At 39.3% G+C, this 13,780-nt stretch overlaps 1 protein-coding gene across 1 annotated transcript; it reads right to left on the bottom strand.

The window, feature by feature from the left end:
• Positions 1-143: 143 nt before the first annotated feature.
• Positions 144-7,621, bottom strand: wrnip1 (WRN helicase interacting protein 1). The gene is made up of 7 exons (XM_034234598.1): positions 6,814-7,621; positions 5,398-5,592; positions 4,678-4,910; positions 3,328-3,548; positions 2,052-2,207; positions 678-757; positions 144-591 (listed from the first exon to the last, which is right to left on the bottom strand). The coding sequence occupies exons 1-7, from the start codon at positions 7,444-7,446 to the stop codon at positions 310-312; spliced, it is 1,800 nt and encodes a 599-aa protein (XP_034090489.1). The 5' UTR covers positions 7,447-7,621; the 3' UTR covers positions 144-309.
• Positions 7,622-13,780: the final 6,159 nt, after the last annotated feature.

Raw genomic sequence — 13,780 nt, 5'->3', positions numbered from 1 at the left:
TTTTCTATTTATTTGAACATACTAAAGGACTTTAATCCAATAAGTAAATTAATTCTAAGTCAATGGTTAGGGTTTCCTTGATAAAAGAACATAACATAACAGAATTAAGTTAAATCTGACAGAAATGCAAAACAACATGATGGTTAACTGAATGATTGATGGTTTATTCTTCTTATGATCAACTAATGAAATACTTTAAGCGTCCTTACCTTATCTTGAATTACAATTATTTCCCGACAAGTGATTATTTGATGGGATTGTTTTAATTCAGCAGACTTTGGTTTAACAACACACTGTAGCAGCAGAGCCTCACAGGTCTGAAGGCGTCCAGGTGAAGAAGTTGATTCCCTGCAGCTCGTCAGGTAAGTACTTCTGCTCCACAGGGCCGCTGAAGGATGGGTTGTATTTGTAGCCTTTAGCGTAGCCCAGTTGTTTCATCAGTCTGGTTGGGGCGTTGCGAAGATGCAGGGGGACAGAAGGCAGGGGCCCTTTGTGGTTCCTCAAACAAGCTTTCACATTAGCATAGGCCTTGTAGACATCAACAGACTTGGGTGCTCGTGCCAGATAGATTACACACTGAGCCATGATCACCTGTTGAGCAGTAACAGAGGTAAAGACTGACTGAAAATCTGATTGATATGACTCAGAACCATCACTGATTGGTCAGGAAAGCCTACCTCACATTCAGGCATCCCGATAAAGTGACAAGCTTGAAAGGCTGACACGGCCTGAGGAAGAGCGGCGAAGTCTGCCATACCTGAGGAAGATATGGGACAATTTCTCTGTAAGCACTTCAGATGTTTTTTCCTTTACTGTAATAAAATAAAATAGCACATTTTGTCTTTGTTGCCCTACTCCTCTTATTTTATGATCAAAAGGTCAGGAGTCAGAGTTATGTACATTAATAACGCTTTTACAAGTAAAAAAAGCATTTTAATATCCAAAACGATATTGTGATCCTACTGTTAATCAGAAAAGGTTTAAATTAGTACAAGAAAAACAAAACATATAACTTTAAAAAATAGATTACGCATAATAAAAAACAAAAAAGAACAACACACAATCTAAAGTAGTTGATAAAATACGGAGCCCCCTAGGGGACATGGAGAAGAAAAAAAAAATTATTTAAAAATAAAATGTTTTGCGAGATCTCGCAAAACCCCGTTGCAGTTTGTAGACGGTCCCTAAGCACTCCTCTCCCTCCTCCAGCTGCGGATTGTGACCAATTCTTGATGTTTAGCTTGGATGACGGCGCGTATCGAACTGTTCTGATAAAAACGACTCTTATTCTCAGCTCGTTGTCTACCTTGCTATGATTGTAAAGTCATATTTTTACAACGTTATGTTCATGAGTTATTGATCCGCGAAACGAAACGTGCATGTCCCCTCGCTCTGAGTGTTTTCTTGAGGTGTCTTCACTTATGTGAAACCCTTTTATATATACAGTCTATGTGTGAAACCCGTGCCTATTGCCAAGCACTGATGTTATATCTTTATATTTAAGGCCAAGCTCAAAGTAAAATCGATGAACCACTCCATTGTTGTGGTTTCTGTGTTGCCGTAGCAGCCGAACTGACCAGGAAGTACTAAATGAAAAGTATTGCGAGATCTCGCAAAGGGGTTTTGCGAGATCTCGCAATACTTTTGCGAGATCTCGCAAAGGGGTTTTGCGATATCTCGCAAAAGTATTGCGAGATCTCGCAAAACATTTTTTTTTGTTTTTGTTCAAATTATTATTATTTTTCTTCTCCATGTCCCCTAGGGGGCTCCGTAATAAAACAAAAGCGAGAGTAAAAATAAAAAAAAGATTTAAAAGAAGCAAGGGACTAAGAGGCTGGGATTTTGGGAACAGTCTTCATTGTAGCTACGATCTAATGTCTAATTGTGTGCAAGATACAGTCCTGCAAAGCTACAACCTGATGAACAAACCAGTGTTTTGGGTCTCATTTTGAGAAGTTGGCAGCTGCTTGTTTAATTTTCTGGACGGGGTAAATGATCAAAAATCACTAAATTCAGAGATGATAAAAAGGATAATTTCCATTAGGTCTTACCCACGTCCTCGCTGGCAAAGCGGACCAGTCTCCGGGCCACGTACAGAGGATCCTCTCCGCCCTCCAGCATGCGGCCCAGCCAGTACAGAGCTGCATTCTCATCGGAGCCTCTCATAGACTTATGTAACGCTGAGATGCAGTTGTAATGCTCCTCACCTTTGTGTAACACACACAAATAAATGCATCAAGATATGTGAAGTCACATCAAACATTTACAAAACTTCCCAAAGGTCTGACTCTGAAGAGAAGAAACACCAAAAGGAACAAAAGATTAAAGACTGATCAAATTATTTAAAGACAAAAAAACAGGAAGAATACTTTCTCCTTGAAGGTCACTAGTCATGCTGACGGACATTTTCATCACCCTTTGAAGCACGGGACAGTAAATCTCGATCGTTTGGGACAGCTGAAGGGTTATGCAACAGGATGGAGTGGATGGTCAGAGGATCATAGAGTGGGTGGGTGGGTGGGACCAGGATGGGAGTGTGTAAATGATTGGAGAGGCTGAAAATACAGTCTACTATAATTGGAGACATTTTATATATCACTTTGTATGAACGCTGGGTGTTACTTAAATGGGTATACTTTGTAAAATGTGGCACTAAGCAACCGTAAGCACAGCTGTAGACAGTACACCCCCAAGTGATATGCATGGTTGAGATTTCTTCTCATCCCATATCATTCAGTGATTTGATATGAAAGCCCCGTGACAGGACGCATTTTGGAAAGCAATATGATGGGGCTGTTAAGCTTAAAACCTCAGATTATTTAGATGTTATGTAAAGTAAAGATATTGATGGCAGGTGGTATACTGAAACTGATGGGAGGATTTAAATATGTGGATTTGTGAAATATGTAGCAATGTGCTAATGGTGTTAATGTGCTTTTGTTGACTATGTGACAACCCCGCCCCCTTGTATAATCCTAAAAAACGCTTTGTCCCAGCTGCCTATTACATAATGAATCCTCTTTAAATGAGCAGTGTCAGGGTTTCAAAATTAGACGAATGTCCTCTAATCAGAAGGACATTTTCCAAATCACAGATGTTGTTGTAAACATTTTTATTTTGGTGTAATCTAAACATTTAAAAAAAAATGAAACAAACTATACGTTGAACATTTCAGAAATGTCTTTAATTGTTTAAAAAAATAACAACCCTTTTTTAAATAACCACCGTGGCCAAAAAAGCTATTTCTACTATTACTATTCATTTGGTGAATCTATTGGGCCCTTAGTTTGCACATGGCATTTCGTAATTAAGAACATATAAGCTTACCAGCTCTATCATAGAGAATATGGGACCTCTGAAGACCCTCCTTGATGTGGTCCTCCTTCACCAGTATTTCCTGAGAGCCGCCCTGCCCTGAGGGGTCGGGCCGGGCCGAGCTCAGCTGAGCCTGAACAGCCAGCTGCAGACTGTTGAGTCCTGCTCTCGCGTCTCCATCACAGAGGTAGGCGACTGTGTCCAGAGCCTTTTGTTCAATGAAGATCTTTGGCCTGGGAAAACAATAATATATATCAGATATAGTGCACCAGTTGCAATACTTTAAAATATATTCCATTTTGTAAGGAAGAAATAAATGAGAAATGACATTTCCTAATTAAATATTGATAACATCAATAATAAAAAAAGGTTAAGAGACTTACTAATTTAAATGGACTCAATGCATATGTATAGATCTGTTTGTAACTAGAAACCACAAAGAATGTCGGACATTTACAACGTCCTTCCCAAAAACGTATTTTCATCTGTGCCCTGTAGAGGGCGCCACAACATTCAAACTATGCTCAGCCGTGTTCAAGTATACACAAAAAGCATCATCAATATCCCTAGTGCCTCCCTTAAAGGTGGGGTAGGTAAGTTTCAGAAACCGGCTCGAGTGCACTAAAATTTGAAAATACACAGCCGAAAAGAATCCGCCCCTTCCTTCAGACTTCCTTACAGAGCACCTCCTCCAACACACATGAACGCGCACATGACGTCAGCAGACTGGTGAAAGTGGCCGCCTGGCGAGTCATTGAAGTACTGCTGCAATGCACGCCCAATGAGGGCACGAGATACATTTGTGCGTGCACGAGATGGAAGGCTGACAGACAGGGCGGCAGGCAATCCAATCCGTTTAGCCGGCCCGGCTAAACGGATTGGATTGGATTGGATTGGATGAAAGATACAGTATTAGTCTATCCAGAAATCCGAGGTATAAAATAATAACATTATCAAGAAATATAACAACCTTTGAATTATAAAAAAACGTAGATGACAGTTTCTCTATTGGTTTATAAAGAGTGTTTCTGCCATTTACCTAATTGATAAATTGGGTGATTCAAATAAAAGCTGTTCATATATTGCATTACAATTTAAAAGCAAAAACTCAAACGGTAGCCTTAAAAATTATCTATAGGTTGAATTTTGTAATTGTATTATAAGCTGTTTATTATGAGCTACAATGGCAATTTATCCAAGATAAAAGTGAGCCACTCCCGTTGTTTATCTGAATGAATCCAGTGAGCCAGGAACAGAAGACAACAACAGGCTCAACCATCAAATATTTTGAGTTGTCTGCTGACATCCCATCATGATTGATGTGTGTCACTCACTCTGTTTGGTTACCAAGGGCGCACTTACTCATCTGATTGGGGTTGCTCTTTGGGAATTGTCTGATCTTGTCCCAGGACTTTAATCCCCAGTGTGGCCACAGCCCGGTCCAGAATGGAGCCCATTGCCTCCACAGAGAGTTTCTCCAGAACCAGCACCCTGCACCGGCTCAGCAGCGCAGCGTTTACCTGGAAGGACGGGTTCTCTGTGGTGGCCCCGATCAGAGTCAACGTTCCGCACTCCACGTGAGGAAGGAAGGTGTCCTACAGGTACACACACAAATTAACCATGGGAGGAAAAAAAGGGACAACAATGACTATTTCTAAAACAACAAGATATCAACAGTAGGTATTTGTTAAACTACTATTAGCTGAGCCTCCTTGGTAGCTGACATAGAGAAAGTAAAGTCATGAAGCATACAACTACATCAAATCTGAAGATTGCTTTCTATTAGGGCTTTTTTGATAAACAGCCTGTGTCTCAATGAGATTACCTGTCTTAACAAAGGTTAAATACATACAGTCAACAGTGGCAATTTAACTGAAAACTCTCCGAACTAAACCAAACCTATTTTAAAATGCTGTTAATAAATGACAATGTTATACATGAAATAAATGCTATTCATGATTTACATTATTTTGTACCTATTTCATACAGAAACTGAAGAGCAAATACCAACACAGGGTGGATTTTAAAGTGGCTACTTCTAATTGGAACATGGATCAGATAACATTTGGTTTAATACTCCACCTGTTGTGATTTGTTAAAGCGGTGAATCTCATCGATGAACAGTATGGTCCTTCTCTTGCACAGCCGGAGCTCGTTCTGCGCCTGCTTGATCACCTCTCGCACTTCATTGGTGGACGTGCTGGTGGCGGACAGAGAGACAAAACGAGCTGTCCCCTTCTTTTTACTGCTGCTGGCAATGATGTGAGCCAGAGTGGTCTGAAACACAACACATTACAATATACAAAGTCATTTGATTTGAACACATGATGTGCCCTTTTTTGAATCAATATAAATGGAATCAATGATAAACACCTGTACAGCATCTTTAGAGCACATATTCCAGGACCTACAATGCACCTTTATTTTAGGGCCTCGAAAATATTTTGTCTTTACTGTACATGCTAATAACAACCTCCAAAAATAACCTTCCAATTTTGAAACCAGAGAGCTGTGACTGTAAAGTGTTACTGAAGCATGTTGACGACGTCTAAGAATGGGAAGCTGCTGTGTAGAAATATAGCTGGGCTTACCTCACATGCTGTATACTATTTAGGTTTGACAAGTAACACTTGCAAGTACTGCACCAACCTAGCAGCCAGAGACAGAATCACTTTTTCAACATGCTGTAAACTAAGGATCTCTCTCTACTATTATTGGCACTGGCTGTAGCATGCGAAATATTGATTAGTTGATTGCAAAAAATCGGACATATAATTGATGTATTGTATCATATTGTAACACATAACATCTTGATGCACTGTAGTGTTTGTTGAAGTATAGTTTTGATAATATATATTAGCCCTTCAGTTCATAATGACCTGTCCATGAGCCTACAGATGAAGCTCAGCTACTTTGCTAACTGTGCCATATTTACATAGAGATGAAATCTGATACATATTATGACCTTTCCTTGATATAAAAAAAGAAATACAGCTATAAGCATAATCTTTGACAGTTTATAGATAGGTTTTAGTCTAGTATAGAGCTGAGCTTATAAAAATGATTAAGAAGTGTTAAACCTGAAGTGCTCTTAGAATGTACTTTTCATGACATGTTGTGTTTTGTCATTTTGTTAGACGCTTTTATCCTAAGCGACTTACATACACTCAATACTGTGGACAATCCCCACAGGCGCAATTTGGGGTGAAGTGTCTCAGGGACACAACGACATGCTGACTGCAGTGGGACTCAAACTTGCTATCCCCTGATTCGAAGTCCAGCACACTATCCACTGAGCCACAGCCTCCCCATTTAAACTGTTGAAATTAAAAACCGTTGTGTAGATTGTTGATTGTATCTTATTTTGCTAGAAGGGAAAAGGGTAGATGTATTTAAATAATTTGAACATGGTCACTTTGTTTTGAAGCTTGGAAGAAAGCTAAAGTCATGCATAACAGAATGGAAATACATGTATGTAGGTCAGGTGACGAGGCCCACCTTTCCACACCCCGGGGGTCCCCAGAGGATCAGGGATGGGATGTCCTGGGAGTCCAGCAGTGAGCGGAGGAGTGTTTGCTGTCCCACAACTTTACTCTGACCAAAGTATTCCTCCAGTGTGTTTGGTCTCAGTATCTCTGCCAGAGGCTTGTTACTCGTCAGCAGTGTCCGTGGTGATAAATCAGTGGATGTCTTCAAAGTATGACCGTTTAATCCAGGGGACTTCATATCCTCTGTACCTGCTGCTGGTCCTGGTTCTGCCTCGCCGAGCAAATTACGTTTAACCCCCTTGTTGACAGGAGATAGTTTACTTGATAAAACCCCGTTGCGTTCACCTGGGGCTAAAAGTTTACTCTTGTTGGTCTGAAACAAAGAAAACACAGATGAAGCCGCACCAGCCACGGAGGAAGGGCTGGACGCGGTGGTGCTGGGTGGCTCAGCCTCGACAGTGGCACTAATGCGATATTTCTTCAAAGGAGGCTCGCTTTCTTCTGTTGTCGACGGACTGCTGTCAGCCACGCTTTTCAGCAGACACACGTCGAGATGTCGGTTAATGGTGCCAGGTGTAAAGTCTTTCAAGCAGACGGGACATTGCACAGCGTCCAAGGTAGGAGATGACATCTCGCTCGCCATGTTGTTTCCCGCGAAACGTTTGACCCCAATCACGTGACCAAACACCAATCTTAACGCAGCAAAGTTGTTTTTGCCTTAATGTTAAATACAAACATGTATTCCCGTTTATACTATCTGATTCTGACGTTTAGTCAGAGGCATGGTCAGAGGCAATGTTAATGTAAATCGACCAATCTTATTTTCATTTCCTTATTTACGTCTGTGTGCATTCACGTTCTGATGGGACGGTCGGACATCAGGAGATTTCTGTCTAGTTTATATTCCAGAGTCCAGACACACGCTTTACTGAGTACAAATATGGACATTGTGAAATTGGAATTGTTTTGTTTTTATTTAAGCGTTAGAAGGGTCAGTCTTGCAAAACTGCACATTAGACGTGACTCTAACTTTATTTTTTCGATGTATACTTGTATTTTCCTACAGGCTATAGTACATGAACGCACCTTCGACTTCCTGCATAAGATAAGGTAATTAATCGATTAAAATGGCCAAATCAGGTACCATTTGGGAAAAGTGAGCAACTCTCCACTGTGTCTCAAAGCTCAACGCTTACCGTGTACCAGCTGGTGTGTGTAAACTTTAAATTGATACAATTTGATAATGGGTTTTGTGATAGAAATGATAAGGTCCCGAATATGGATTCTCATAAACATATCACGATGCTCATCCTGAAGAGGGCTTTGTGTACAAATGTATTTTCAATTGTGTCAGTTTTGAGAATTTTGAGGCATAAAAATCAGCCCCCACCATCTCTGCATTGTTTCAATGGCCACTTATGATTTACATTACATTTACTTTATTCAATTACATTACAATACATACAATTGAATAACATTACATTACATATTGGATAATATATAGTCAAAACTCTTAACTTTGCTTTTAAATGCAATAACTTAAGGTTTTCCATACTATAAAGTCTACATATGTACTCTATTGTGGTACTTTAAGTATTTTAGTAATTGAAGGTAAGTAAAAAGAAAACGTTTAAAATTGAAAAGAAAAACCTATGCTGCTCATGCCTTTTACTTTATTTCTTGCCTGCTCTGCTCAGATAAAAGACAGCCAACAGAAACACGCGAGAGAGGTCGACCAGGTCACGAAGACGGATAGAGACCTCAGAAGGAGAGGGCTGGCTGCCAAGTGTCCCCCTCAGGGAGTATGGCCAAGCTGTAGTCAGTTCATCAGTGTGCCAACAGCCGAAACATGACCGAGCTGGCCTTCTTCCCCAACTTAGAGAAGGTGAAAAACAATCCATCGCTTCTAGGAGATGAAACTTGAACCAAAGGTATCCATGCACCTCATAATTTCCAAATGAAAGATACTTAGGATATGTCCAGAGATTGTGATATATTTAGTTCTTTCAAATCAGCCTTTTGAGTATGCAGTAATACCAGCAGAGGGCGATAATATTATAAACATTTATAGGTACTACAACACTACTGTGGGAACAATTTTGTAATCTACTTAATTTGAGGGCAGAAACAAAAATCTTGCTGCTCTCTTAATAGTAATACAATTATTATAAATAAATTATGTTCAAATAAGGTTTTCCTGAAACAGTCAAAAACAACCAACAACACATGTATCAAAGTGGCTAAATATGACACCACGAAGTTAAAAGCCTACTCAGCAAAGTACAGTGATAAATGGCATTTGATAGCTTTGAATATCTCACTGGTACCCAGGGTAATTGGCCAAATAATGTGATAACCAAAGAGTGCCAATAGTGTAAAACATGTAGCCTAGGATTCAACTAACCACATGCTGCAGTTGTAATTTAAGTGGTCTACTATAAAGCAAACTGAGACATTGTGAGTAATCAAAAACCATTTATTTTCTCCATGACAGCCATGGGAATAATTAGAGCAGCGAGGGCACAGCAATCATCCAGAAATGACCTCATTATTGTATTTGGCAGAGCTGGAGGTAAAGTTAGATGAGGCCGGGGAGTGTTTCCAGGAATACCTTACATAGCTGTTATTGGCCACTGTCATCTAAATCATGCATTTTAGTGTGTTGTTGCACAATACAGATTATATTGTTGAGTTTATATGTCCTCATAGATACCTAATTTATAAAAAAAGATATGCCTTCATTTTCAATTTGATGTAGCATTTAATATTGTTGACATATTTCATGTACATTTCCCCCAATAGAGACTGTGAGTGCAGCCCCATGCGGTCTCTATGTGACATTTAGAATGCAATCCAATAGCACAGGCTATTTATTTACACCTCAGTCAAGTGTGTGTGTTGACAGGGACACTATATCCCCAATTCTCACACGTTTTAATGTCAGTACCGTGTTGAAGATTCATTTAGCTTTGGTTAGACTGTGTTTTATAGTTTGTTTGGATCTGAGAGGAAAATAAATGGTCTGTTTTGTAGTGAAGATGGAAGAATTATGAAGTGAGAGGGTGAGGGTGTCTCTTTGCTGGCACCTGTCACTCTTTTGTCACAGGGACAAACTGCCCGTCCTCTGGCTCTAAGTGCTGATGGGAGAGGGGTGTTGACTGAATTAACAGAGGCTGTTGGGTTTAGCGTAGCATTAATGTCTGGGCGGTCCATACGAAGAGAAGGAGCTGTCATCTCTTCTTTACTCTCCACTTGAGACTCCTCTCCCTAAGCTCCAAGAGGTCCTTTGTAGTTAAAGATAGGAAAATCAAGGCTATCGAAGAAGGATGAAGAGTGAAGTTAAAGCCATGGAGAGCTTTGTCACAAGCTGGGACATTTGGCTAGTCAACAGCATGTGTCTGTTGGCCTCCTACGTCTGGAGCAGGCTGTGCGGTTTACTCTGCTACAGGAGGAGACACAGAGCATCCGCTCCACCTGCCATTCAGGTATATACAAGGCTCTTTCACTTGCTCAATAAAGCTTTCAAACTAGCTGAGGAATGCTGATACCGTTTTGCTTTCTTAAAGGAACATAACTAGAACATTAACTCTTGCAGCAATGGTAGTTGTAGATTTAGTTGGGCAAGCAATATTTTAAATTTGTACTTTCATATTGTATGGTTTATGGACCAAGAATTCATATTGTCAGTGTTGTGGTTGACGATTCCGAGGAAAGTAAATTTGTATTGTATCCGTTTTCTTTGAAAAGCCTCGTATGTACCGACTGAGTGAAGGCAGAACAAAAGCTCAGCTGGGTCACAACTTTTCTATGTTTCCTGATGCAAGCTTTATAGTGTTTTATGATGCTTAAAAAGTTGGAGGAAAAAAATGAATTTGGCCAGATGCTTTCAATGTAAACAAAAGCAATGTTTACATTGTAAGCATCTGACAAACAGGAATATAGTGTTTACTGTAGAAATCTAATAATTTATTGTCATTTTGTTTATTCTCTTAAACAACTAAAAGTGTTGTTTAATTGCTTCCTGATGGCCTTTAAAGAGAATGCCTTGGCCAGTTTCTAATCTTATAGATCCTGTCAACATGTTTTGGACTGTCTTCAGAGGGGATGGCAGCAGCTGCACCATCATCATTTAATTACCTCCCTGACTTGATAATCTCACTGTCTTCGTAGGAATGTCCTTGGCTGGAGAAAAAGTCATTTCAAAAACAGTTTGATAACAAGCACCAAGATCATTGTAAAATCATTGAGTAACAGTTATTTAATGTGACTGACAATAATTAGTGCTGAATTATATATGTTAAAGGCAAATATTGACAGCACAATTTAATCGTGAATTGTTAGGCCTAAACATCACGTTTAAAAAATTGACACCAGAGGCAAACGTGTCCTTCTTTTCACTTTTTATTAATCTTGGTTGTTATTTTTTAGTAGAGGCAATGATGCAAGGTTGGCATTAAGTCAATTATTTATCACTGATGCTTGACAAGACTTTGAATTCTGTGGGCAATTTCCATCTCACAAGTTCTATTAAACATAAGCAGACAGCAGAGGCATGGGTCTGCTGTGTTGTAGCATCACATTTCATGCAGAGTAAAATCTCAGACACTTTGGGACTGATATCTTTTATAATGGTCCTATAATTGATATAATGTCAGACAGACAAGCACTGCAGATGCATGCTTTGTAAATGTCATTGAGATACGGTATGCTGTTTATTTTAATAGCTCTGAATATTAGTACATGTATGTGACTAATTAGGTCTATTGACAGGTTGTGTTGTATAGACATTTTTATATAATTGACATGTATATGATTTATTCCTTGTCTACTTATATCATGCCATGTGAATATCATGCCATGCTTGTGTTGACTTTAAAGTACATTTTATTTGTGTCAACTAAGTGCTTACTTTTGCACTTACTTTTCCTCGTTATCCTCCAGCTAAATGTCACATTTAATTTAATTAGTTAGCTCAACATATGGTGGGTAATCTTTCCAGTAGTAATGTGGTGCTCAGTATCTGAGTGAAAGGTGAAACTAGTAAATATGATGCATGTGTGTTATGCTATGTGACATACAGCAGCAGGAGGGATAAAACATGAGATAAGGAATTGGTGGTTTATGAGTTTATGAGTGCAGCGTTTGGAGAATCTGCTTTGAACGTAGAGTGAGCCCTAGCAGTGGATCTTAACTTCAACACTGCTGTGATTCAGTGAGGCCTGAAATCCTGCTTTTGCTGCCATCTAGTGATTGTCACACTCCTTCTATGATGTAGCATTGCTTTATTAGTAGTACAAATGTGTCATTGCATGAGAGCTTTTCTGCTGAATAATATTTAGCATGTTCTTACCCTTTAATATCTGGTGCTCACTAGGATGTCTGATATTGACTTTAGCTTATCTGTTTTCATTTCATAATCCTGTTATTTGTTTCTCTCAAAACCATTAGATATGGCTCAGTCTCACTTTTCCTGTTTTATATTATATAATGCCTTTTAATGCTGAGAGACTTCTGCCAAAGTATGAATATACATCACGCTTCTAAATGCACAAAGCTGTATACTGCGTCTTAATGTCGTGATAGTACATGTCAAAGAAAACCTGGAGCCTTCTCACCCTCTCTTCTTTCCATTCCTCTTTTGGCATTTAGGAGATCCACACTGACATTTCAAGGTGTATGTGACTAAGCTTTCTTTGCATTCTGTCAATAACCTTTATGACATCCTCAATGTAAAGCTCTTCTTACATTTCTACTATGATAATAATAGTGCTTCTGTGATTATCTTCCTCAAGTAAAGTCACTGCACTTGACTCAAATTAAATATAAATACAAGTAAGACAGGAGCTCTTTCTGATATGACACTGAGCAGTGCTTAGTAACATGATATCCCTACTTAAAATGACTACACCTGAACAAATTGGTTGATTAATTAATAAGGATGAAATTAGGAATACTATGTGAACAATGGTGAATATTCACACTTCTTTGAGGTTAGAGACTGAGTACTTATGCGTTTTCAGCCTTGGTCAGAAAAAACTGCAATTTAAAAATGATATCTTTGGCTTTTGACATTTTTACTGTTTTCGGAAATAATAAAGATAATCGTGATTTGCATCTATAATTCCTCAAAAGTTAGTACCACGTCTACCTCATATTAATCACTGTCACAATGCTCATGCACTTAAACTCATGAGCAGACACGTCGTGTATCATGTTTCAGGAGTGGTTTCTATGGACCTTTTCCCCACTATTTTTAAATCTAAGGAGTTGGGTGTTGTGCAAACTGAAAATGTTGGATATAGGGTGGAGTTTCATCTTAAATATGACGTTTGAGCCCTGCAAGCTCACTGTTCATGCTTTACATGGATGAACAATGCCACCTGCTGTTCAAAATAAAAGCTGAGTTACTGAGTAATTGGACCAGGCACATACAGTTTCACATCATTTAGTTTTTCTGAGCGTGTCCAATAAAAGGCATCAGTGCATCTACCATGACATTTCTCATTATTCGGATACTTGAGCTTGGATTCGATAAAATGTCTCTATCATTCTCTATAGGTCTATCACATTTCACAAGACAAACAGACATGTATGCCTGTGGGGATTTACGCCTATAACTTGTATAACAAATCCAAAAAAAGTATGTCAAAGTGCAGCAGCAGAATGCGTTTACATGCCAAAATAAAACATGAGGGGGAAGGAACAGAGTAGACGTCTTAGACATTAGCACATGGACTTGAGTTTCACGGCTGCCACACATATTTAAGCCAACAAGTTTCCGAGAGAAAGTATAGCCGAGCTGGCACACTGTGTTGTGTGAGTGGAGACTTGTGAGGTGACTGGACATTAGCCACAGAGCACAGCCCTCATGTTTTAGTACATTGTGTTCTCTTTAAGAGGTGGTGCTCCATTTTTAACTGTTCACCTTGTCCCGCTGCCAAACAAATAGCCTATTAGAGGGGGCCATGCAGGTCACA

This window comes from Gymnodraco acuticeps, unplaced genomic scaffold (assembly GCF_902827175.1).
Source record: "Gymnodraco acuticeps unplaced genomic scaffold, fGymAcu1.1, whole genome shotgun sequence".
In the NCBI taxonomy this organism is placed as follows: domain Eukaryota; kingdom Metazoa; phylum Chordata; class Actinopteri; order Perciformes; family Bathydraconidae; genus Gymnodraco; species Gymnodraco acuticeps.
Note: the sequence above shows the minus strand (reverse complement) of the source record. Positions and strands in the feature narration are given on the sequence as shown.